At 41.1% G+C, this 24,033-nt stretch overlaps 1 protein-coding gene across 2 annotated transcripts in view; it reads right to left on the bottom strand.

The window, feature by feature from the left end:
- Positions 1 to 24,033, bottom strand: part of LOC139227850 (leucine-rich repeat-containing G-protein coupled receptor 6) — a 158,515-nt gene that overhangs the window by 39,572 nt on the left and 94,910 nt on the right. For both annotated transcript variants that reach the window (XM_070858932.1, XM_070858933.1), the window contains exons 4-5: positions 11,172 to 11,387; positions 5,910 to 5,981 (exon numbers count right to left, since the gene is read on the bottom strand). In XM_070858932.1, the coding sequence (XP_070715033.1) occupies positions 5,910 to 5,981; positions 11,172 to 11,387 (288 nt within the window). The remainder of the gene's footprint in view (positions 1 to 5,909; positions 5,982 to 11,171; positions 11,388 to 24,033) is intronic.

The following is a 24,033-nucleotide window of genomic DNA, read 5'->3' as shown; positions in this document are numbered from 1 at the left end:
AGCGCTCCCTCAGCACTGCACTGGAGCGTCAGCCTAGATTTATGTACTTAAGTAGTGGTAACGAGGTTTAAATGTTCAATTCATTGTGGCCACCTTCCATCCAGCCAAACGCAACATCAGTTTGAATAATATCTCCAAATGGTGCTAGCAAACAGCTGCTTTTGCATCAGTGCATCTGACACTGCTTGGGTTTGACACCATGTGACGTCAAATCAGGCTTACAATGCCCTTGGGGGACCCCTGGAACTCATTATTGAAACACAGAGTGCCTACACACCTAGCTACACTTTCAATATAACTACTTGCATTTGTAGAACACCTTTAGCATAATAAACTGTCCAAGGTGCTTCATATATAAGACAAAATACCAAATAATAGTTGGAGAATTAGGAGAATTGACCAAAGCATGGTCAAAAGTTTGGCTTTGAGGGTGGGAAGGGAATTGCATGACAGAGAGGTTTAAGGAGGGAGTTCCAAAGGATGGAACCTAGATAACTGAATATTCAGCCACCAAATGAGGATCATGGGACATGGAGGCCTGAAACAGAACAGTACAAGATTCAGGCTGGGACATATGGTTGGCGGTGTTTGTAGAGAAAAGCTAGAGTGAGACCATAGAAGGACTTGTAATTGAGTACAATGATTTTGAATTCCGTGCCTTGGGAGATCGGAAGCCAGTGGAGGTCAGTAACAACAGGCAATTGGGACTTGTACAGAAATACATCGAAGTTACAACACAGAAACAGGACATTCGGCCCAATCGGTCCCGTGTCAGAGTGTTTACATTCCATGCGAGCAAATAGCTTTAATCACATTTACCCACCCTGTTCCCATATTCCTCAACCTTTTTCCATTCATCCACCTATACAATCTAATCTTGGACGTTTGACACAGTTTCTGCCTCAACCACTATTGCTAGAAATGAATTCCACAGCTATAGAAGGAGGTGTAATTGCAGATAAGGATTTTGTTGCAGAACAGGGTGCAGGAAGCAGATTTTTTGATAATTTGAAGTTTCTGTGGAGAGGAGCTCAGGCGGTTAGGAAGGTAGAAGCATATAGTTTTATTGATGGATAGGATATGGGAGTTGAATTCTGGCTCCGAGTCCAATAAGACTCTCAGGTTGCACACTGTCTGGTTTGGCTTGAATGAGGAAAGGTGTGAGGAGAATGGAGTTGGAAGCAAGGACACAGAGGTGTTTGTGGGAGTTGAATTAAATGGCTTCAGTTTTTTTGATGGTGACCTAGAGAGAGTTCCAAGTCATCCATTATGTCATCAGAAAGTAGTTTGACTACACAGACGTGGTCGAGGAGTTGAGTGTGGTTGAGGAGAGATAGAGCTGAGCAAACAGACTCAGATGGGGATAATCTTCCATTCTCGTACTTCCAGTGGGGAGCTGTGCCTTCTGGCAGTGAACATGTACATTGCTCATTTGTGTCCTTGAGATAAAAGGAGACAACTTTGAGTCGCTCAAATTGGTTTTCAGTGAGTAAGTGAGCTCAGACTTTGGGCTTGTGCTTATCACTATCTAAGTAACATTTAACAAAAACAAAAAAAACTGTTAGAACTATACAGCAGGTGAGTTAAAATCTGTGAAAAGAAAAGGTTTTTCTCTTTACACATACTGACTGACATGTGGCATATTTCTAGAATTGTCTGTTTTTATTTCATATTTCCAGCAGTTGGCATAACCCATTATAGCAGACCACTATAGTCTTTAAGAAGCTTGGCACAGATGACTAAATAAAATGATGGCTGCAAGGGAAGCATGTCTTTGGTAGTCACTAACCAGTTGCACATTGATGGAAATAAATCCCTTTCTGTTGCTGTAAACCCGGTCATTGTGCCCAGGAGTCCAGATTGTTATGTAGTGCCATCAATGACCTTTGTGTTTTGGGCAATCTGCAGTCCAGTAAAATTGGACAGCCCTGTCATATTGGTGCTGATGTTCAGTGGCAAAGGAAATGAAAGTGTTGGTTGAGCAGAGCAATGCATCAGTCATGCAGGGATGACGCCTGAGGTAAAGGAGGTGGGGGCATTATGGTTGAGGGCAGTGGTGATCGTGACCGCTCTGGCATGCCCGCTTTGTTGTTCATCCTCTTGCATGATGCACAGAGCAAACAGACAGCTGACAAGTTTGTGAACTTGGAGATTTTCAGGCTCCCATTTCCCAGGACATGCATTTCTGGTCTAAGGCATGGCCATTGCAACTTGATGGGTCCTTTATCTAACAGCTGCCCAATTTCATGCTGAGTTTTGAAAGCCTTTGAATCTAAATCTACAAGATTGACCTATAGATATCTTTTTCTCCCCAGCAAAGTGCTTTGACCTAAATAAATAAACATTTAGAAAGTCAATTTGAAGTGAAAAAAAATGCCGCTTAGTGATTGTAATGAAAGCACGGTTTCTATCTGTTGCAAAAATAAACAAATCTCCGTCTTCATTTCAGCCCATTTGTAGAGAACAGAAATGTTGGTGTTCGTTAGTTTCCACTTGAACAGATTATTGGACCAGACTGGCCAAATAATTTGAATGACAGTCGCCAAGATCAAAGGCAAGTTGACTGTTACTTGCAAGTGTTACCATTTTTCAAAGGCACTCACTTTTGTCCATAGGCATGTAGCTGTGCATCTCAAGGTATATGATCATAAAGGAGAGATTAGCTTTGCTGGGCTCCTTGTAACCACATTTTCATTTTTAATAAAACTTCTTAAAAAGAATTTCTCAACACTGCCAAAACAGTAAAACCACAAATTTCTTCCAATTTGCTGTTAATATAGCCTTCACTTTATTCTGTCACAACTTGCCCTTTCTATTTTTTTCTAATTGCAAACTGACATTACTGACATCAATAAGCATAAAATACTGAGAAGACATTAATCAACAATCTTTGTTCAAAGGACAGATGACGGCCGAATTGCTCAAGCTTTCTGTATTACCGTCAGGCTTGGATCAAGCTGAATGCAGACTTGTTTACTGAAGTTCGTTCACTGTTGTTGAATGACAAACTTACAAATAGTGTTATCTTTGCAGTTATTATTTTCCTTTATGAAATTTAACTTGCCAAAAAGCAATAGCAATAGATATTAGATCGCTCCCTGCACTGAAATGGGAAGGCCCGAGACTGATCTTGGGCTTGGGCTTCATTTACATCAGACTGCCGAGGCACTGACTCTCCCAGGCAGCTCGCTGACAAAGAGCATTTGAATTTCGAGCCACTGTGTCGCTGACAGCGGTCCACAGATAAGTCTTGGGAAATGGGGGGAGCTACCAGCAGAAGGCGCTGACCAGGAGAGGGAGGGAGGGGAGTGATCAGGAGAGGATGGCGACCGGAGCAGATTTATCCCTCAATGAGGCCCAGAGGAGGGCGACCCCGACAGATTTATCCCTCAATGAGGCCCAGTCTCAGAAGAGCATTCCCTGCTGCACCAGTGTAGCAATTTTTCCATTTCCGATTGCAGTCATTCTGTTGCCTCTTTGAGTGAGATTGGTAATCGCTGCTGAATTAGAGACAATTTTATGCTGTAGATCCATTCTCACTAGGAACTGGATTGACACAATTTTTACTCGTTTTACATAGGATTTGCTGCATTTACAAGATGCACTGCAGCAACTCACCAAGGCTTCTTCGACAGCACCTCCCAAACCCGCGACCTCTACCAACTAGAAGGGCAAGGGCAGCAGGCGCATAGGAACACCACCACCTCCAAGTTCCCTTCCATGTCACACACCATCCTGACCTGAATGCTGGTCTTGCCAGCGATGCACACATCCCGTGAATGCATGAAAAATACATTTACAGAAAGCAAACAGAGCAGATGTTCAGCCAATTCGACTGGGCTAGAATTTTACCCAAACTCCACAGATGAAAAGCCAGTTTCTAACCAACTCTGCCCAGTTCCTTTTTTTTTTAAAAAAAAAGGAATTAATCAACACTATGGTAACTGTTTTTGATGAGAGTGTGAGAAAGAGGAAGTTCATTTTTTTTAAATCTTCAGCTACATTTGAGGCTTGTCATTTAGATTCATTTCTTCTACTACTTCATTCAAAGTTCAAACTAGATAAACATTACCTGTGCCTATCAGCATTTTAAAGCTCTAGATCATGTCCCCTCTTAGTCCTCTCCAATGAAAACACATTCAATGTTGTGAGTGTCTATTCATAACTTAGCATCTGTTCTGAACCCTATTCATTGCATCAATGTCTCTTTGAAGTAAAGGTGTCCAGAATACACAATGTTCTAATCAAAAGTGCTTGACATGAATCCCAGATCTCAATTAGCCCTATTGATAATAGTTTCATTGACTAAGTACATACATGTTTCATCTACTGATGTACACTACAGCAAATCTTCTACAAAAGAATCCATTCTCTATTCCATAGCCCTTCATGTAGTCCAGATTCCTTTGAATGCTATCAATAAATCTGTTAGCACCTGGCTACATAACTTGGTGCCATCGAAAAATGTAACAAATGTACTGGAAGTACAAATCTACATATCGTTTGTTAATGTAAATCGTAGGGAGCAAATCCTACATAGCTCCACTAGACATTGCTCTTAGTCAGTCCGTTTGCTTACTATTTTGTCTGTTTGCTTACTTCTGCTTACTATTAGAAAGACAATTTTCAAACTGGACAACTAATTTTTATTACATCCATGAACCTCAAACGTCTTTCACATATGGAATTTTATCAAGTGTCTTCTGAAAATCCAAGTAGAAAATTATATCCATTGGATAGCCTCTAGTGGAGTTACCTCCTCAAACAATTTTAGTAGGGTCATGAAAGCTTCCAAAAATACTGATTAAAGAGCACAGAGGTTTTAAAAGGTAAACACTGATAGAAACTTGTAAAATACCTTTATGTCTAATTCTTTTATAAATATTTATTTATTTAGTTAAAATGTAAAGTTATATTTATGTTGAGTGAAAAATTGAGAGGTCTGCACTGTTTGCTTTACATAGACACTACTTGAATTCAAACTCATGGATATAGTAATGTGAAGAGCGAGCATAACCATTCCCAAAATATACTAAAATAGTTTATTCCTTCCGTTTTTGTTTAAATAGATAAGAAGATTAACTGCCCTTCCAGCATTCCTGGCCTGCATTACTGCTGCACTGCAAGGCAATTTACAATGATACATCACCATTTCAAAAGTGTCTTCTGGAAATTCCCACTTATTCTTTAGTGCTGGAAAGCATTAGCCAAGTGGCTAAATCGCACGGGTCTAAGTTAAAATATCATGGAGGGGAATAACTGTAAAATGATGACATTTTTATAAATCATCCCCTACTCCAAAAAACGTATGAGTGTTCAAAACTAATTTGAAATCAGAGGGTCGCCACGGAAACAGAAAGCTTCCAGTTTGGGAATAAACATTCCAGCCAGCTCATCAAAAGTGTTTCCTAACATTGCCAAATGACACTTCGAGAGATTCATAACACAGAATATGGTGATGATGCTAGTCATTCATAAGTGAAAGACATGCAATAATATCATTGCATTGGGGTTAATCCTTTCCGTTTAAAACACCAGTGAGTGCATTTACAATAGATTGTTGTGCCGAGCAAAATTCATAAAACAGTCACACGCTCAGTTACATTCATTGGAAACACAACAGTCATTTGCTTGGTGTGATGGCTAAACTCTCCAACTATCTTTCATTCCCAGTTGTTTAAAGTTGTCATTGCCTCAGTTGTTTTTTTCCAGCTGCCCTATTTGATTAGTTTATGACCCATACAAGCTTTAACTTTATTTATCAGGTCTAACTTATGCGGCTCGGTGTCAATTTTTAAAAATCTCATTATACTCTCGTGAAGTGCCTTGGGACATTTCACTAAGTTAATGGTGCTATACAAATGCAAGTTATTGTTGTAATCATCAGCAGCAGCTATAAGGTTACTTACAGTGTTTCCAAGCTGTGGAGTCCATCAAAGCAATTCCTTCCCAGAGACTGAATATTGTTGTTATGGAGATGCCTGTAGATGACATTTGTATCTCATTTAGGAAAAGGATACTCAGGAGATAAACTAAAAAAAAGTTAAACTGTTGCATTTTAAACATCCAGCACAATTACAAACCAACTATAACACTTCTGTTTTAAAAAAAGCAAAAAATGATGAAGAAAAATTAAGAAAATGTGGAAAGGTTTCTTAACAAATATCATTTTGCTCGCATCTTTAAAGGTTGTGCTAGTCAGTCATTGAGCGATAGACCTGTTATCATTAAACATGTTTACTGAACACTGATTAGAATTACCAATAGAAACAGCTGCTAGCTTTCTCATGACTGAATATATACAGCAGAGTCTCACAATAGCTAATTAATATGTTCAATCACTACAAATCTTGTTTGGTCTATTTCTATTTATTATTGAGAAGACTATACAGGGCTGAGACCCATAGAGAAGAACACCATGATAGTTTAGCTAGTTAATGAAGCTGGTTGTAAGCAGTCGAATTTTAAATCAGTTTTTCCCCATGTGCAACTTGCTCAAAATAAGCATTTACATTTTTGCAAATGTCCAATGAGGTTGTGCAGATTCGATAATTTTTGGAAATAAACTATATATATATATAACCAAAAAAGGAACTTTATAATTCCAAATAAAATCTCAGCCTTGACAATGAGCGAATTGCCTCTCTAAATTACAAAGTCATTAGGCAAGGGCTTCATTAAAATGTAATGTCGGAGTTTGAGAAAGTAACGGAACATACAACATGAAAGATTATACTAGAGTGCACACATGATACTTTTCCCCTGAAATTTTGGATTCATAATTAATGTAAATTTTCCAAGTAAGTGTTGGTCAAGGAAATCCTGTTGCTAGCTTTTGATTAAAGTCTGGTGTTTTGCCAGCATCTTGCTGAAACTCCCCATTTTATTGGAGTGAGATACAGAATTCTCTTAAGATTACTCTCCAAAATTAAGCCAATTAGTGATGAGTTCCATTTTGGTAATTAAAAGCAGCCAATCTTGAAAGAAATGCCATTTCGATTATTCATGATTAAGCCTATATTTCACGGAGTCCCATAGCGATATGGTTCAAAGTAGATGAGCTTTACATGGAGGGCAGGAAGAACTGATGTTTTCCTTATCGCGAGAGCACTTCCCTTTGCTGCCGGACAGAGGAACGCCTGTACTGTTTGCTTCTCTCCCCCACCAGACCCTACCCCTACCATCAATCCAGCTGAATGAAACTAGAGCCCAAATGAGTCTAGCTGAAGGAGGAATCATAGGGAAATTGGAACTACAATCTAGTACCAATTTATGGTAAATGTTGCAAGGTTGACACAGTTATAGGTAACTTAGATTTTGATTCCCAATCAAGAGCCATATATTGTACAGGCTGAACAATTACCCTGTACCAATGTATATCTGTGTTTACAGCACCAGTCATTGTGAGAGATGGGAAGCAATAACTGAGTTACCAAGCTGTGTTGTTGCAAATGGAGCATTCTTGCTTTGAAAATATATGGCTTTTATTTTGCAATGATTTAAAGAGCCAGAGAGGTAAAAGAGTAAGATCATATCATCATAATAGGTTAAATTGCTAAGCCAATAGAGCTATTGTTCACTGTTACGTACTTTCATTTCATGCAGGTGTATTAAAAAATATTTTTAAAATTTCATTTGGGATTACTTTTATTGCATATTTAGCACTGAGGAATGGTACATTTTCTTTACCAATTGTTGTATCAGATGTCAACATCAAGCATCCCTGGGTCAGGTAAGCACAATTTTGATGTGGAGTGAAGTTCTCTCTAATCTGATCTGACAATGTGCCTGAACGGCCATCTTAGCAAACAGCCCCTTATTGTAGCAACATGAATGTTTCCATTTCCCATCCAGTTTCTGACTCAGGCTGCTAACGTAGTGACGAGTGTCATATTTTGGGAAACTTCATGTTGTGGACACTTGGAACTTGGTTGAAATCACCTAAACCCATTCCACTTAAGATCCTTAAAACCATCAGAGAGAGGAAACTTTCTTGCCATCAATCTGAAATCCTACCTTTTATTGCTAGGTTAACTAAATGTCATCCACGTGCTGGGGAGCCATTACACTGATGCACAGGTAATTTGACAGGAGCACTATGAGCCCTTGTACACCTTACAATAAAACAAGAATGCATGGACAGAGCTTTAGAAGATCACATCAGATTTGTACAATTCCCAATTTCATTCTCAGTATACACCATGTGATTCACATATAAGCAAGACATCAATGGTAAAATTTGAAGCTTCAAGCAGGTAGATGTGGCTTTTGATTCACACTGAACAGCCAGTGGCTTTTTGATGTGATTTCCTGAGCATGGGAGGTTGCAAACCAAAGGTACATTAAAGGACCTGGCAACAATTTCCCAGTAATTAAGAAAACTTAAAGAAAACCTACATTCTTCTTAATACAATACTTTTGCAACACTTCAGCAAGCTAACACAGTCAAACACCCATTAGCTCCAGTCAATGTTACCACTAGGTTAGAAAATTGGAATTATACCTGGCTGCTTCTTGTATATTAACACAGAAACATAGAAAATAGGAGCAGTAGTAGACCATTCGGCCCTTCGAGCCTGCACCGCCATTCAATATGATCATGGCTGATCCTCTATCTCAACACCATATTCCCGCTTTTCCCCCATACCCCTTGATGACTTTTGTTTCTAGAAATTTATCTATCTCCCTCTTATTCAGTGACTTGGCTTCCACAGACTTCTGTGGTTGAGAATTCTACAGGTTCACCACCCACTGAGTGAAAACATTTCTCCTCATCTCAGTCCTAAATTTCCTACCCCATTTCCTGAGACTGTGACCCCTTGTTCTAGACTTCCCAGCCAGGGGAAACATCCTCCCCGCATTCAGTCTTTCCAACCCAGTAAGAATTTTATAGCTTTCAATGAGATCCCCTCTCATCCTTCTAAACTCTAGTGAATACAGGTCTAGTCGACCCAATCTCTCTTCATACGACAGTCCTGACAACCCAGGAATCAGTCTGGTGAACATTCGCTGCACTCCCTCTCTGGCAAGTATATCCTTTGTTAGGTAAGGAGACCAAAACGGCACACAATACTCCAGATGCGGTCTCACCAAGGCCCTGTATAACTGTAGTAAGACATCCTTGCTCTTGTACTCAAGTCCTCTTGCAATGAAGGTCAACATACCATTTCCTTTCCTAACTGCTTGCTGCACCTGCATGTTTGCTTTCAATGACTGGTATACAAGGACACCCAGGTCCCTCTGTACATCGACACTTCCCAAGTTGTCACCATTTAAATAATACTTTGTCCTTATGTTTTTTCCAGCAAAGTGGATAATAACATTTATCCACGTTAAACTGCATCTGCCATGTGTCTGCCCACTCACTCAACCTCAGCTTGCAGGGTCTTTGTATCCTCCTCACAACTCACTTTGTACATAACTATTTTTTGAACAATTGAGTTGTTAAAAATAACACATTTGATTCACTTTTTTTTCACCTGCATGCATAAAGGTTCCAAGTGACTATTTCTTCACTTCATCATTTGAAAAAATGCATAATTCTGGAAAACATGCTACTGCTTTAGGGTGGGACTGACAAAAGAAAGGAAAAAAAGAAAAGAAAGAAAAGAAAGACAGAAAGAAAAGAAAGAAAGGTGTCAGCCTCGGCTCAGTAGCAGCACACTTGCCTCTGAGTCACAAGATCGTGTGTTTAAGTCCGACTCCAGAAGCTTGAGCACATAATTAAGGCTGACACTTCAGTGCAGTAAGGAGGGAGTGCTGCACTGTTGGAGATGCCGTCTTTTGGATGAGACATTAAACCGAGGCCCCATCTGACCATCTGACCTCTCTGGTCAATGTAAAAGATCCTCTGGCATTATTCAAAAAGGAGGAAGGGAGTTCTCCCCAGTGTCCAATATTTATCCCTATATTAAAATAGTGACTGCACTTTAAAAGTACTTCATTGGTAGTGAAGTGCTTTCAGACATCCCAATGTCATAAAAGGTGTTTTAAAAATGCAAGTTCTTTCTTTTTATATAGCATTTTCTCATCCTGAGGACATTCCAAAGCCCTTCAGTCAATTAATTACCAATGAAGTTTCCACAAACAGCATTGAAATAATTAACCAAAGTCATCATACTGTCCCCAATTCCAACTCGTTCTTTCCCAGGGCCTCAAAACTGTGGAGCATTTTATATCCCTCAATCTTTCCTTCCCCCTATGAATGATACAGCACAGAAGGAGGCTATTTGGCCCATTGTGCCTGTGCCGGCTCTTTGGTAGAGCTACCCAATTAGTCCCACTCCCCTGCTTTTCCCCCATAGCCCTGGAAATTTTCCCTTTAAGTATTTATGCAATTCCCTTCGGATCATTATTATTGAAACTGCTTCCGCCACCCGTCCAGGCAGTGCATTCAACTTCAGGCTTTTAAAATCTAAGCTTGGTGTCAACTAATTGCTATTTCTTAATGTAGAAAGAACTTGCATTTATGTAGCACCTTTCACAACTTCAGGAAGCCGCATGATGCTTTACAGCCAATAATGTACTTTTGAAGTGAAGTCACTGTTGTAATATAGAGAAATAATGGTGGTGAGCTGCCAATTTGCACAAAGCAAGGTCCCACAAACAATGAGATTAATGATCAGATAATCTGTTTCAGTGATAAATGTTAGCCAGGACACCAAGCGAATCACCCTGCTCTTCTCTTATTGCACTGAAGTATCATCCTAGATTATAAACTCAACTTCTGGGGAAAGACTGAAACACACAACCCTTGACTTGGAGGTGAGAGTGCTACCACTGAGCCAAGCTGATAATTGGTAGAGGGCATAATGAAAGAAGAGGAAATAATAAAACTTTTCCCTTAAAAATACGAATAAACAACAATTTCTAAATGAATTATTAGGCAGCATGATAGTTCCAGATGCAGGATTGCCTGCCTTAGGTCTGACAATTTTTAACCATTCTCAGCTTGACCAGGAGGTGGAGCACCGAGTGGTGATCAGCTCCTCTGAACAAAGTGTGAACTGGCAGAATCTGATTCCACCTCACCCATCAAGCGTAGACATGAGGAAGGAAATTGGGAGGAACATATTAAAAAGAAATAAATGGCTTTCACTAAAGCTAATCAGCATTCTTGGCTGTTTTGCTTACAAAAAAAAAAATCAATTTCTAAAAACTGCAACACTTACAGTACAACTAGGCTGGATAGGTTGACGAATGCATAGTCAGGGATGTGTGCTATTTTGTTGAGAGCTAGTGTCATTGCCTGGAGTGATGGCAAGTTGTTGAGAGCTCGAACAGGAATTTGAGTTAGTTCATTATCATCAAGCCAGAGATGCCGCAGGGACTGCAATCCTTCAAAGCTGGTCTGAGGTATGTCTGAAATCAGATTTGCATCCAGACGTCTGTAAGAACAATAAAGTTTAAATTACTTATGTTTTTTGAAATATTATTACATAACTAGTTGGCAATAAAATAACTACTACCATTTACATGTACAGATCAATTATATGCAATTATATTACTTGGCTGTTCAGGGGTGATGTCAAAATACACTTCTTCACATAAAATGTAGTAGCAACCTGGAACTCTCTCCTCAAATATGCTTTTGAGGCTGGGGGTCAATTGAAAATTACAAAACAGAGATTGCTGGATATTTATCAGGCAAGGATTTTAAGGGTTACGGAACCAAGGCGGGTAGAAGGAGATAAGATACAGATCAGCCACAATTTCATTGAATGGTAGAACTGGCTCAAGGGCTGAATGGCCTTCCTCTTGTTCCAAATGTAATGGAGTAAAGTTATATCTGACCGATAACCAAAAGCTGACCTGAGGTAGAGTAGCAAGGTACACAGGCGAGTAAGGATACAGTTATGCTGGCACTTTTTCATCAGTGCCAAATCTGTCTAGGTGCAAAAGCGATATTATAACACAAAAGACTACCAAACACAGTAACACCATAATCTATGAGAACCTTCCCGGTGACTCTCAACCCCAATTTAAGTTCGCACTGTGTGTAGTGCAACTACAGCCTCAAAAAACAATAAAGTTTGACTATATCAATTCACTTTTGAAGTTGGCTGTATGTGTATTAGCTTGTTAAAGATAAAACGTTGGCGGGTTCATTTTTTTCCTGTGTGCAGTGGGTTGATATAAACACAGATTTTGGAGGAAAAGAAAAGCACCATAAAGTTTTCTCCCATGAAGTTACTTTCAGTACTCATTCCACATACACACAGTATCACTATTAAAGTGTAACTCCATAAATGAAGAATCTGCATTTCGTGGCTTGGTCTTAACTCCCGGAGTGAATACGGTAAAGCGATCCTGCCCAGAAACGGCAGCAGGTGGGCTCGACTGACTTTAACGGCCAGGCCTCAGGCCGCCTGCTGACTTCCTGACAAAAAGTGTAGGGAAGTCGGTGGGAAGCGACCAGGTTACCTGAGTTTACTGGGCAATGCCGGAGATCTGCAGGAATGGTCCCCGACACAAGGCAAGTGCTCCAGGAGAGATATCCCAGTTGCAAAGGGGGACTGGGGATGTGGGAAACCCAGGGCAGGAAAGCCCAAGGTTTCTATGTGGGGTGTGGAGGAACATGAGTGGTTAAAAAAAACGTTAAAAACTTACCTTGATGGGTCTCTCTGGCCTGGGCGCCTGTTCCCGGCAGATTTAGCCTGGAGTGGAGTGGGGTGTGTGTGGGGTTGGGGGAGGAGGGGGAAGGAGGGGGAGGAAGCCATAACTGCTTATCCGCTCAATCCTCAGGTTAAGAGAACAGATCAAGCCCTGAAGATATCATCAGAGCACGATGTGCATATTTAAAGAGGATCCCGCCAAAACCCTGTGTCCTTGCTACCCGATATTAAAAGTGCAGTCGGCCAGATCAGGGTGGGAAAGGAGTAAGACCCCCACTCCATTCCCTCTGCCTGGTTTCTGGGGGAAATTTAAAATCAACCCCTACATATCTGATAAAGATATAACTTACAACTAACAAGCATGACACATTTTAAAAAGATTTAATTTATTACTTGTGCAAACACATTTGTTAATGGCTACACCTCTACAATAAACATATCCATTATCTGAGCACACCTATAAAGTCAAACCACTGCCGCTTATGTGCACTGGATCCAATTGCCAATGACATTTCCTACATAGCCTCAAATTGAGTCTTTTAATCATGTCCAATGATACGTTAGGTGATAAGGGGTTTTGAAATAGCCTCAGTAACTCCTCTGGACTGGGCTGCTGGATGGCAATGTCAAGAACAAGAAATTGTACAAAACCAATTCAAACTAGTTTTTGCTCCAATTAGAATGAATAATGCATTTAATGCAAAGTCACACCTGTTAACTAACAAGGTGAACAACCTAAAAATACTCAGTGTTATATCTGTGTCATTTCATGGGTTTCATCCCCGATTCAAGCAAATGGGCAAGTGCTTTTAACTCTCTTTTCCAACACATTCTTGGCTGGCCTCCCACATTCTACCCTACCTAAATTTGAGGTAATCCAAATCTCGGCTGCTCATGTCCTAACTTGCACCAAGTCCCACTCACCCATCACCCCTGTGCTCGCTGACCTATATTGGCTCCCGGTTAAGCAAAGTTTTGATTTCAAAATTCTCATCCTTGTTTTCAAATCCCTCCATGGCCTCGCCCCTCCCTATCTCTGTAATATCCTCCAGCCCCACAACCCACCGAGATGTCTGCGCTCCGCTAATTCTGCCCTCTTGAGCATATCTGATTATAATCGCTGAACCATTGCTGGCCGTGCCTTCTGTTGCCTAGTGCCTAAGCTCTGGAATTCCCTGTCTATACCGCTCCGCCTCTCTACCTCTCTTTCCTCCTTTAAGACGCTTCTTAAAACCTACCTCTTTGACCAAGCTTTTGGTCACCTGCCCTAATTTCTTCTAATATGACTCAATGTCAAATTTTTTGTCTCATTTGAGCACCTTGGGATGTTCCACTACGTTAAAGGCACTATATAAATACAATTGTTGTTGTTTATCCTAAGCTTGCACTGCCTCTGGCTTTCTAGATTGATAAATAAATACATGACTACTTTAATGAAATGTATTTTCAATTGTAAACAGAAACATTCTGTAACTAATTTCTGCATCCATTCGAAAGGGGGTAGGGTATTTGCAACCAACAGCCTCTGTAAATGGCCAGACTTCCTGTCAATCATAAAACATCCAAACATTTCCTCAGAAAGTATTATTTATGTGAACTAAGGGTCATGATTTTTTCAGATTAAAAAATAGAAAACAACATAGCGGTTTATATAATCAGTTTGATATACACAAATAATTGCCTTATAGTGCTTCTGGGATTTTTCAGCAGCTGTATCTTATGTTAACAGTGATTGAATGTAAACAATAGAACAAGTCTATATCTCTCTCTATCTGTCGCAGCTTGACACACTTTCTAACTTAAAAAATGAAGTTAAAAGGCTTTTATTTAAAAGTGTAGGTGAAAACCGACTCAAATGCAGTCAACCACACAAAAAAAGCACAATATACACTTTACCTAAATGAACTTTTTGAAATTTGGCCTCTAGCTTTTCTTCAAGTAATTTCAAAGAACCATCACACATATTGTTAGATACTGAACAGATGCATTCCATCAGTTGTGCTGCCTGCATGCTACAGATGCATCCTGGACTTTGTGCAGTGTCTCTCAGATTGCATAATCTGCCTTCAGCTGACAAACGTCACAGCTCTGAGCAAAATCATCAAGACTAAACACAAACTTTGCGTAGAAACTGAGACCAAAGAAATAAAAAAACACTTTATAGTTTAATGTAATCATGTTTTTTGTCAAATATGCAATTTTAAAAAAACCTTATTATTTTAAGCATTAGAAATTTCAGTTACGGAGAAAAAAAAAGGCAGATGTTATTTTTCCAAAAAATATTTTCAATGAATCAATTAGACTACTTTCCTTTCTTTTACTGGTAAGCCCTCCAGATTGGTCATTTAGAGTTGGATGTCCTCACAAGTCCTCAGTAGTTTTTCATTGGTGGTTTTCTAACTGCTTTTTTTAGTTTTGATTCAGAAGATCCATACTTCTACAGTTCTCATTAGCTGCTGTTTTGCTTTGAGCCAATCAACAAAGTGTGAGGGTGAAAGTGAGATGGCAACATTATGAGTTTAGAGGATAGAAAACGTTATAGAGCAGGAAGTGCGCATAGATGCAAGACTTATATATGTAACAAATATATGTATTTTATGTCTAGCATAGGACTAGAGTACAAGGTGGTTGAAGTTATACTGGAGCTATACAAAGCCCTGGTTAGACCACACCTGGAGCACTGTGAGCAGTTCTGGGCACCACACCTTAGGATGGATATCTGGGCCTCGGAGGGAGAGCAGCGTAGGTTTACCAGAATGAGACCCGGACTTCAAGGGTTAAGTTACGAGAAGAGATTACACAAATTAGGTTGTATTCCCTAGAATTAAGAAGGTTAAGGGATGATCTGATCAAAGTTTTCAGGATATTAAGGGGAACAGATAGGATAGATAGAGAGAAACTATTTCTGCTGGTTGAGGATTCTAGGACTAAGGGGCATAGTCTAAAAATTAGAGCCAGATCTTTCAGGAGTGAAATTAGGAAACACTTCTACACACAAAGGGTGGTAAAAGTTTGGAACTCTCTTCTGTAAACGGCAATTGATGCTAGATCAATTGTTAATTTTAAATCGGGGATTGATAGCTTTTAGTTAACCAAAGGGATATGGGCCACAGGCGGATCGCAGATCAGCCATGATGTCATCGAATGGCGGAACAGGCTCGAGGGGCTGAATGGCCTACACCTGTTCCTATGTTCTTCTACACCTCAGATATTACATCTTTCAAAACAACTTTAAAAAAAAAGAAAATGAAGCATTTCATCTTGGGGTCTTCTGACCTGCAGACTCAAGTTCATAAACAATTTACCAATCTCAAATTGACTTCAGGAATTTACAAGCAGCGACAATGACCTGGATTCCCACAGCGGATAGTTTAAAAGAATAGGCTAGGCTAGTAATTAAGCACTACCTCACACTCTACAGACCTCAGCCTATCCAGCAGCAGTGGCACAGGAGAGCCGCAATAATTATATTCAAAGTCTTGCACCATAACACAAAAAATCTGTTGTGCTTGTCTGATTAGCTCAAATTTCCCAGAAACCAATCAAAAAACACTTTGCTAGTACTCACTGCCTCTCACTAACCTTTACCATATCCTTTGACTTACTGGGGTTGATTTTAATTTGTTTCACCTGCTGCGAATGGGGCAGTAGTTGCCTCAAAATTGGGGTCGGTAGTCTTATTACCTGACTAACCCTAATGCGACATTAAGCAGCGACATTTTGAAAGGAATCCATCACTGGGTGCCCAAACCGCCCTCCTGTTTCAGGCAGTGGGCCCCTTTTAATTTGCAAATTGGGGTCCCTAAGGCTGATTGCCATTTTATTTTGGACCTACCCTCCAAAATCACGCTCTCCCCCAAAAGTAACTTGCTCGTGGCCGGGTCAGCCTTATCGGGACGTCTGTTTAGTGTCCTGCAGCTTGCCGTCCTGTTGAGGCAAGGGCCTCCATATCGCAACTGCTTCCTTGCCTCGGGTACTGGCAACTGGCTGCAGATGACACACTTTTGATCAAGCAAAAAGGCACAACAGCCGAGGATATCCACTAGTAAACTTTAATGTTCCTCACCTGCCCACCGTCAGATTGATTCTGTGCGACAGATTTCCACCACTGTTTTGACATTTGCTAATTGTTGCCATGCCCCTGTTCTGCTTCTTGCACTGTCAATTATGCTAAATCTGCTAATAAGAAACTTTCACAACCATCTTAACTTGTTGTATATAACACAATTCTGGGTCTACCTGGTCCAATGTGTTGGAAGGTTTACTTAGTGAAAACTTAAGCTAATGTTTAGTAAGTGGAATGTCAGGAGCGAGAGGCTAACCAGACACTGAATGCTTATATCTACAGTCCTTTCCTTTACACTAATACTCATTAACCAATTCACATCAATACTTACACTAAGGTAACATACTCTGCAAAGTCTGCTTTAACACACTGTAAAGATGATATGACAGTTGGCACAAAGGAGACCATAATTATATTAATTAGGAACATTTTCCATATATGACAAAATAGCAATCAACTTTTTCAAAATCTATTGCTCCATTGCAATCTTCAAAGAAAGATTAGTATAGACTTGTTAGAAATAGTAGAAGGCAAGCGCCCTTTCACAACCTATATTTTAAAAGTAATTATGGTTGCTTGTGAATCTCACAGAATGGTCCATTGACTAACATAAAAAGAATGTTGAAAAACCATCTCACTTCTTCCAAAGTTTAAAATGCTATATGTTGTTGACATTTCTCGCTCTAAAGCGCCATATTATATTACAGAACTTTTCTGAATTTTGTGCCAAATGTTAAATCACTTAGAAATGCTAAAATAACATTGTTATAGTTTAAGGTGAAAAATATCCTTTAATGTTGTTTTCATGGTTCATTAAAATCCAAACTACGCCAATGATAAGTTATTCCTAATGGTTGGATCAATAAAATGAAAGAAGCTGGAAAGGTGCTTAATTTATTCTAAGCTGCAGATGCAATGACTGATATCTTCAACACCTACGCCATTTTACGCACCCCCCACCCCCCGCCCCACCATCCTCCTCCCTCCCCCTCCCCTTCCTCCTCCCTCCCCTTCCTCCTCCCTCCCCTTCCTCCTCCCTCCCCTTCCTCCTCCCTCCCCTTCCTCCTCCCCTCCTCCTCTTCCTCTCCTCCTCCTCCTCTAACCCCCTCCTCCTCCTCCTCTTCCCCCCTCCTCCTCCTCTTCCCCCCCTCCTCCTCCTCTTCCCCCCTCCTCCTCCTCCTCTTCCCCCCTCCTCCTCCTCCCCTCCTCTTCCCCCCTCCTCCCTCCTCCTCCTCCTCTCCCCTCCTCCTCCTCCTCCTCCTCTCCCCCCTCCTCCTCCTCCTCCTCCTCTCCCCCCTCCTCCTCCTTCTCCTCTCCCCCTCCCTCCTCCTCCTCCTCCTCTCCCCCTTCCTCCTCCTCCTCCTCTCCCCCCCTCCTCCTCCTCCTCCTCCTCTCCCCCCCTCCTCCTCCTCATCCTCCTCCTCTCCCCCCTCCTCCTCCTCCTCTCCCCCCTCCTCCTCCTCCTCCTCCTCCTCTCCCCTCCTCCTCCTCCTCCTCCTCCTCTCCCCCCTCCTCCTCCTCTCCCCCCTCCTCCTCCTCCTCCTCCTCTCCCCCCTCCTCCTCCTCCTCCTCTCCCCCCTCCTCCTCCTCCTCCTCCTCCTCCTCCTCCTCTCCCCCCTCCCCCTCCCCCTCCTCCTCCCCCCCCTCTCCCCTCCTCTCCCCCTCCCTCTCTCCCCCCTCCTCCTCCTCCTCCTCCCCTCCCTCCTCCTCTCCCCCCCTCCCTCCTCCTCTCCCCCCTCCCTCCCTCCCTCCTCCTCCTCCTCCCCCCTCCCTCCTCCTCCTCCTCCTCCTCCTCCCTCCTCCTCCTCCCCTCTCTCTGCAGCTTTCTGTGCAAAGCAAACCAAAAAATCTTTCTCCGGATCTCAAAACTATGGAACTCCTTACCTCCTTCAGTCTTTCGTTCCTTGTGCTATCTACATATGTTTAAAATCTAAGGGGGAAATTTTTCCCAGATACCTCTGGTGGCCAAAATAGGGTTTAAGCTGAAACGCCGATTTAGCTCACATTTTGTGCAAGACACCATCTTGGTAAAGGAATTGAAGCTTGTGCTCGGAAAGGCCACCTGACTGATTGCCACCCTGCTAGCACTCTATGGAGATTGCACGGCATTCTGGTGGATAGCGCTTGACCTAACGCCCTCTCCGAACAGCGACCAGCTGATTGGGAGTAAACAAGTAATTGCAGAGGATTTTGAGCGGTACTTAAAGGTATATCACCTTTTACTGTTCAATTCCTGCTGAAGGTTTGAAGAGGACTTTTGAAACACATCAGGAGACATTCTGGTACACTTTATCAAGACTTCACCAACACTCTATCAGCATTTGTTCCGGATAATCCCTGAAGACCTAAAAGGAGTGAGTGCTATGCTACTCTATCTTATTGGCCACCTTATAGGAGTTACCAGGAGAAAAGGAGAGCTTTGGCATCGACATCTTGCTAGGGGTCCTCCTAAAAAAGCTCCCCTGGAAATTCTCCAGTCGCTAGATGCGCATTGCAGCATGTGGTGTGGTGTGGATCTTATAAATCATATAAACCAGTAGGGCTCCCAATTCAATCCCTAGTCTATGCTAAACTAGGTGATCTCTGCCAAAGGAGCATTACAATTGGCATCAAACCCCCATGTTAGGGAAGGGAAATAACTGAGCAAGAGATTTTGTTCCTTGTAACTATCTAGTAGCCCTGGATTGTGTGCATGCTGCATGAAAACAGATTCAGCCACCTGAGATGTGATGCACTCCACAGTCAAATAATCTACTTTACTTTCATGTCTAGACTCATACATGGAGAATGACCATGTGGATGAGGTACCAAACATCACCAGTACCAGTAGAATCTAAAAAGACTGTGAAAAAAAAATTTGCATTGCAAATGCATTTGATAAGTTCTTAAGTGAAAACTCCCTTGAGTCTATAGACTGATGTCACACTCTGTTGCTGACAACATCACTTAGACCCAGAAGCCTTCACCTTCAACATTTAATATAAACAACATCAAACAGCAGATTTACGGGATGGGCTCGAATGACCCTGGAAACAGGACAAGGATACAATGATAAGGAAATATGAAACATATGGATATGGTTATTTACCAGATATAATGCATTTTGTGTGAAGAATGAAGATGTGGGCAGCTTTGAAAAAAACATATACCATCAACAAAACATTTCAAAGTACATGAATCAGGTTGCCAGAAGCGTGTGCTCCGTGCAGGAGCAGGCCAGAAGTATGAATCTTAATCTTTGACCTCTCCTCGTTGCCCAAAGGCAGGCACTTGCTGCCTTTCAGTCAGCATCAGTTTTCATTGAAAACTACAGGGAGCAGTGGGTCACAATTGGTAGATGTGTCCATGTTTTCATGCATAGCCACTTTATGAGATCAAAGCCACTGTCCAATGACATGACAAGGGGAGCATTTGTCTTTCCCCACAAAAATGTCAAGTTACTGTCAACAAATTGGCTGCAGTCTCCAAACTGGATCTGGCTGGATTGATGGATTGTAGTAATCTAGAACACTGACGAACAGCACATCTGTCAACTTCACCTGCAAAAACAGGAAGGCATTCTCCCAACAGCTATCTATCACGACACTGGTGCCAGGAGTTACACAGATCAATTGTAATCATTTTGTGATATGGTTTAAAGAAACATGCCACGCTAGTATAGTAAAGGTAATGAAATTACAAAATATAAACTCCACCTTAGGTGGTATAGTGCATAACCTGCTTTTAATAGGTTTGCCTTCGTGCATCTCCAGCTTCACTGGTAAGACACTATACTACACTGTGGGCAAGAAATATAGATTTGTTTTATAGTGAGTGAGTTATGGTTTCAGTTGAGTAAGTATTACTGAGAAAAAATGTTACAAATATATTCATCTTTTGATCTGCCTTTCAACCTATCTTATCTTAAATTGCCATTCATTCATCCATCAGTCAACATTACAATTTTAGGTGAACGGAGTGTTACTTAAGAGAACTATAATGCAAATGAATTTGTTTTATGTCCCCTTCTACAAATGGGTAATGGCACTACATAGTGTAGTGCTAAACCTTACAGACTCGAGGAATCCAGGTTCGACTTATATTTTGTTAGAAATCAGGGGTGTCCAAAATGTATATGGTTATGCAAACAATGCTGTGTTTAGAAGATTGTATTAGAACTTGAGACAAAAAGTCTCTTCAGACTAGTATTGGAATAACTAGATAGATGCTTTGAATCTGATTATGTTTTTGGTTCCTTGCAGATGTTATAACATTGTGCACTATGATGGTCATATATGACCTTGTTTCCAGGTTAGCTGCCGACTGTTTGTGTGCTAGGAAGGTTGGTTCATGTATCTTTAATTTGACCAACTAAGGCCAATGCCTATGTTTCTTGCATCACTGCTAATAACCATATTATAATTCTAAGTTAGGATTTTGACTTTGTTTAACAAAACGGCTTTAAAATGTGTAAGTTAACCAGTGTATGAGAATAGAATAGAGGATATCTTTGATAATTTAATGATTCATTCCACGGTACAATAGACTGGATTGAAATAGTTCATTTTGCATAGCTAAAGCTACTTGAACAGCGTGAACATAAATAACTGATAACAAGCAGCTACGAACGTCTGAAGGCCGAGAATGGCATGTCGGACTCCAAACTTGGGAGGATAGGGACAAGAGAGATAAGATGAATTCTAATAGAGGAACCTTCAGGATGTATAAACAAGAAAGACAAAGAACATGAGACCCCTTTAGGGGAGGGCTTTCATTCAAGAATTGCGACAAAGAACTCAACTTGCCATTGGGTTCTAAGTTTTAGGGGAAACTCTATAGATTAAATGGTCCTGTCACTATTCTACCCCAGGCCCACCCCGAAAAATAGAAAGACCTGGAGTGCATTTTCACACAGACGGTGAAGGGGAGAGCCATACAAGAGTGAGACCTAAGTTAACACTCTTGGAGGTTCTAGACGAAAGGAAGAGAGGCCGTAAGCCAGAGAACTGTTCACGCCACCAGCGATCTGTGCGATCGGGACTGGTACCAGCTGCTTATCATGGTCGTATGTTTCTGCTGTATAATTAGAGTGTTATATTCTGTCATAAACGCTGATTAAACACAATATACCCACCAGATTGGTTTGCAGTCGATCCTGATTATTTGAAAGACCAGACATAAGCTACTTTCAACAAATTGGCTAATCTTTACAACTTTAGGTGAAGTTATTTGAAAGTAGCCAGGGCAATGATAGGGACGCTACAACTAGACTGAGCTCTAGGAAAGGAACCCTCACCCAAAGTTCCTGATTATTGTCTAATGACTCCTGTTGAAAAGTGCATATAAGGACATTGAGCGAGAGCAGGATGGTGCTAAGCTCTGATGCCTTTTAAAATTGAATAGCCTGCTGACATCATTTTATGGACTCACATGAAGAATGACCACTTGGGCAAGGTACTAAAGGGTTGACCCTGCCCACTGAATGGTACCCTGGCATGGGGTCTTGATCCATTGACAGTATGCAGGAGGGGAAAAAATATTGCCATTTCCTTCCAGTTGAAAAAGTAAAAAAAAATAGCTCCCTCCTCATACAACTGTTGTAATCTCCTCAATCTTACACAATTTTTTCCAATTTCAACCCCTTTCAGCCAATTGTCTTTAGCGAGGAGAGGTAACTGAAACTTCCATTATGATGGTTGACACCAATGTTTTGAGTAGGTTGTGAATGAATGTACAACCATGGGGCAAAATGAAAAGTGGAAGATTTTCCTATTTAACAGGCTGGCTGACTACTGGTAACAAACAACCAATCAATCACTACCACCATATACAATGCAGTACTCTTTACATAAAAGATCACATAGAAGAGAGGAAGTAAGAGAATTAAGATCACACTGAGTATCATGACAATTTCTGGTCACTATGATACAATGGAAGAAATTCAACTCCTCGAGAGGCTCAGGAATGAGGCACAAGTCAATAGAATGATGTGTATAATCAGGGGACTTATTTACAAGGAAAGGCTAGAGACCATTGAAAGGAGGTAACTGAGATGTGATCCTACATAGGTATACAAGATAGTAAATGGCGCTAGAAAGGTAAATCTAGATCAATAATTCAAATTACATTGACTCTAGGACAAGGAGCCACAAGTTCAAACTGGCAAACTTTAGAACTGAAAGTTTCTCTTCATGTAAGGAATGAACAACACATGGAATAAACTTCCAGGTATGTCAGTAGAGGGGAAAACATTTACAATCAGATTTTGTGATACTAAGGACTCTATGCTCATTTTGGATTGATGAGCAAAGATGGGCTAAATGGTCTTCCTCATCTATATTTATTTTGTGAATCATAGCATTGTAGAATGATGCAGCACAGAAGGAAGTCCTTTGGCCCATCACGCCTATGCCGCCCTTTTGAAAATGCTATCTAATTAGTCCCACTCCCCTGCTCTTTCCCCATAGCCTATAATTATTTTCCCTTCAAATGTTTATCCAATTCTCTTTTGAAAGTTACTATTGCAACTGCTTCCACCACCATTTCAAGCAGTGCAGTCCAGATCATAATAACTCGCTGCATAAAAAAATAATCCTCATGTCTAATCTATGGGGAGAGGCATGATCAAACAAAACATTTCTTAGGAAACTTTTGAATGGTGGAAAAGAGATAGAAGGATAAAGTGGCCTTGTAAGAGTTCTTGAGGGCAGTGGTGTCATGTCTAAAAGTTCAGCCTCTGATACGGAATATAGATGATGGGAGACAAGCAGTAATGCAGAGTCAGCAGGACAGATGGTCTGGGCGGAGACAGCTGATTACAGGAGATTACACAAATATGGTTCAACAGGGCTGCTGAGGGACTTGAAAGCAAGGATAAACATTGTGAAGTCGATCTGCTGGGGCACAGGGTGATATATGTTCAAGACTTTGTGTCGGAGAGAACTTGGGTCTTGGAATTCTAGAGGCAGGAAGATAACTAAGGAAAGCAACAGAGAAGTCAATCCTCAAGGTGATGGCAATCTGCATGAAGGTTTTGGCAGTGGATGGTGTCTTAGATGCATAAGCAGGCAATGTTGTGGAAGTGGACGATTGTCTTGGGGGTGGACTAGATATAATGTAGAAAGTTGCAGTCAGAGTCAATTAAAATATCATGATTGTGCACTAACTGGGCCCAGTCCAGCCTACGTTAGCAGCCAAGGAAGTTGATGGAGTCAACAGCAGAGGTACTGCAGAGTCCAGTGGCATCAGTTCTGTCAACATCGAACTATAGGAGTTTACAGCTGATCCAGGACTTGATATCAGAGGCAGCCAGAATATAGCAATGGCCAGTTTAGTGGCAGAGGAGTAGCATGTAGATGATAAATGGGATGAGAA

The sequence above is a fragment of the Pristiophorus japonicus genome, chromosome 17 (genome assembly GCF_044704955.1).
Source record: "Pristiophorus japonicus isolate sPriJap1 chromosome 17, sPriJap1.hap1, whole genome shotgun sequence".
NCBI classification, from domain to species: domain Eukaryota; kingdom Metazoa; phylum Chordata; class Chondrichthyes; family Pristiophoridae; genus Pristiophorus; species Pristiophorus japonicus.
Note: the sequence above shows the minus strand (reverse complement) of the source record. Positions and strands in the feature narration are given on the sequence as shown.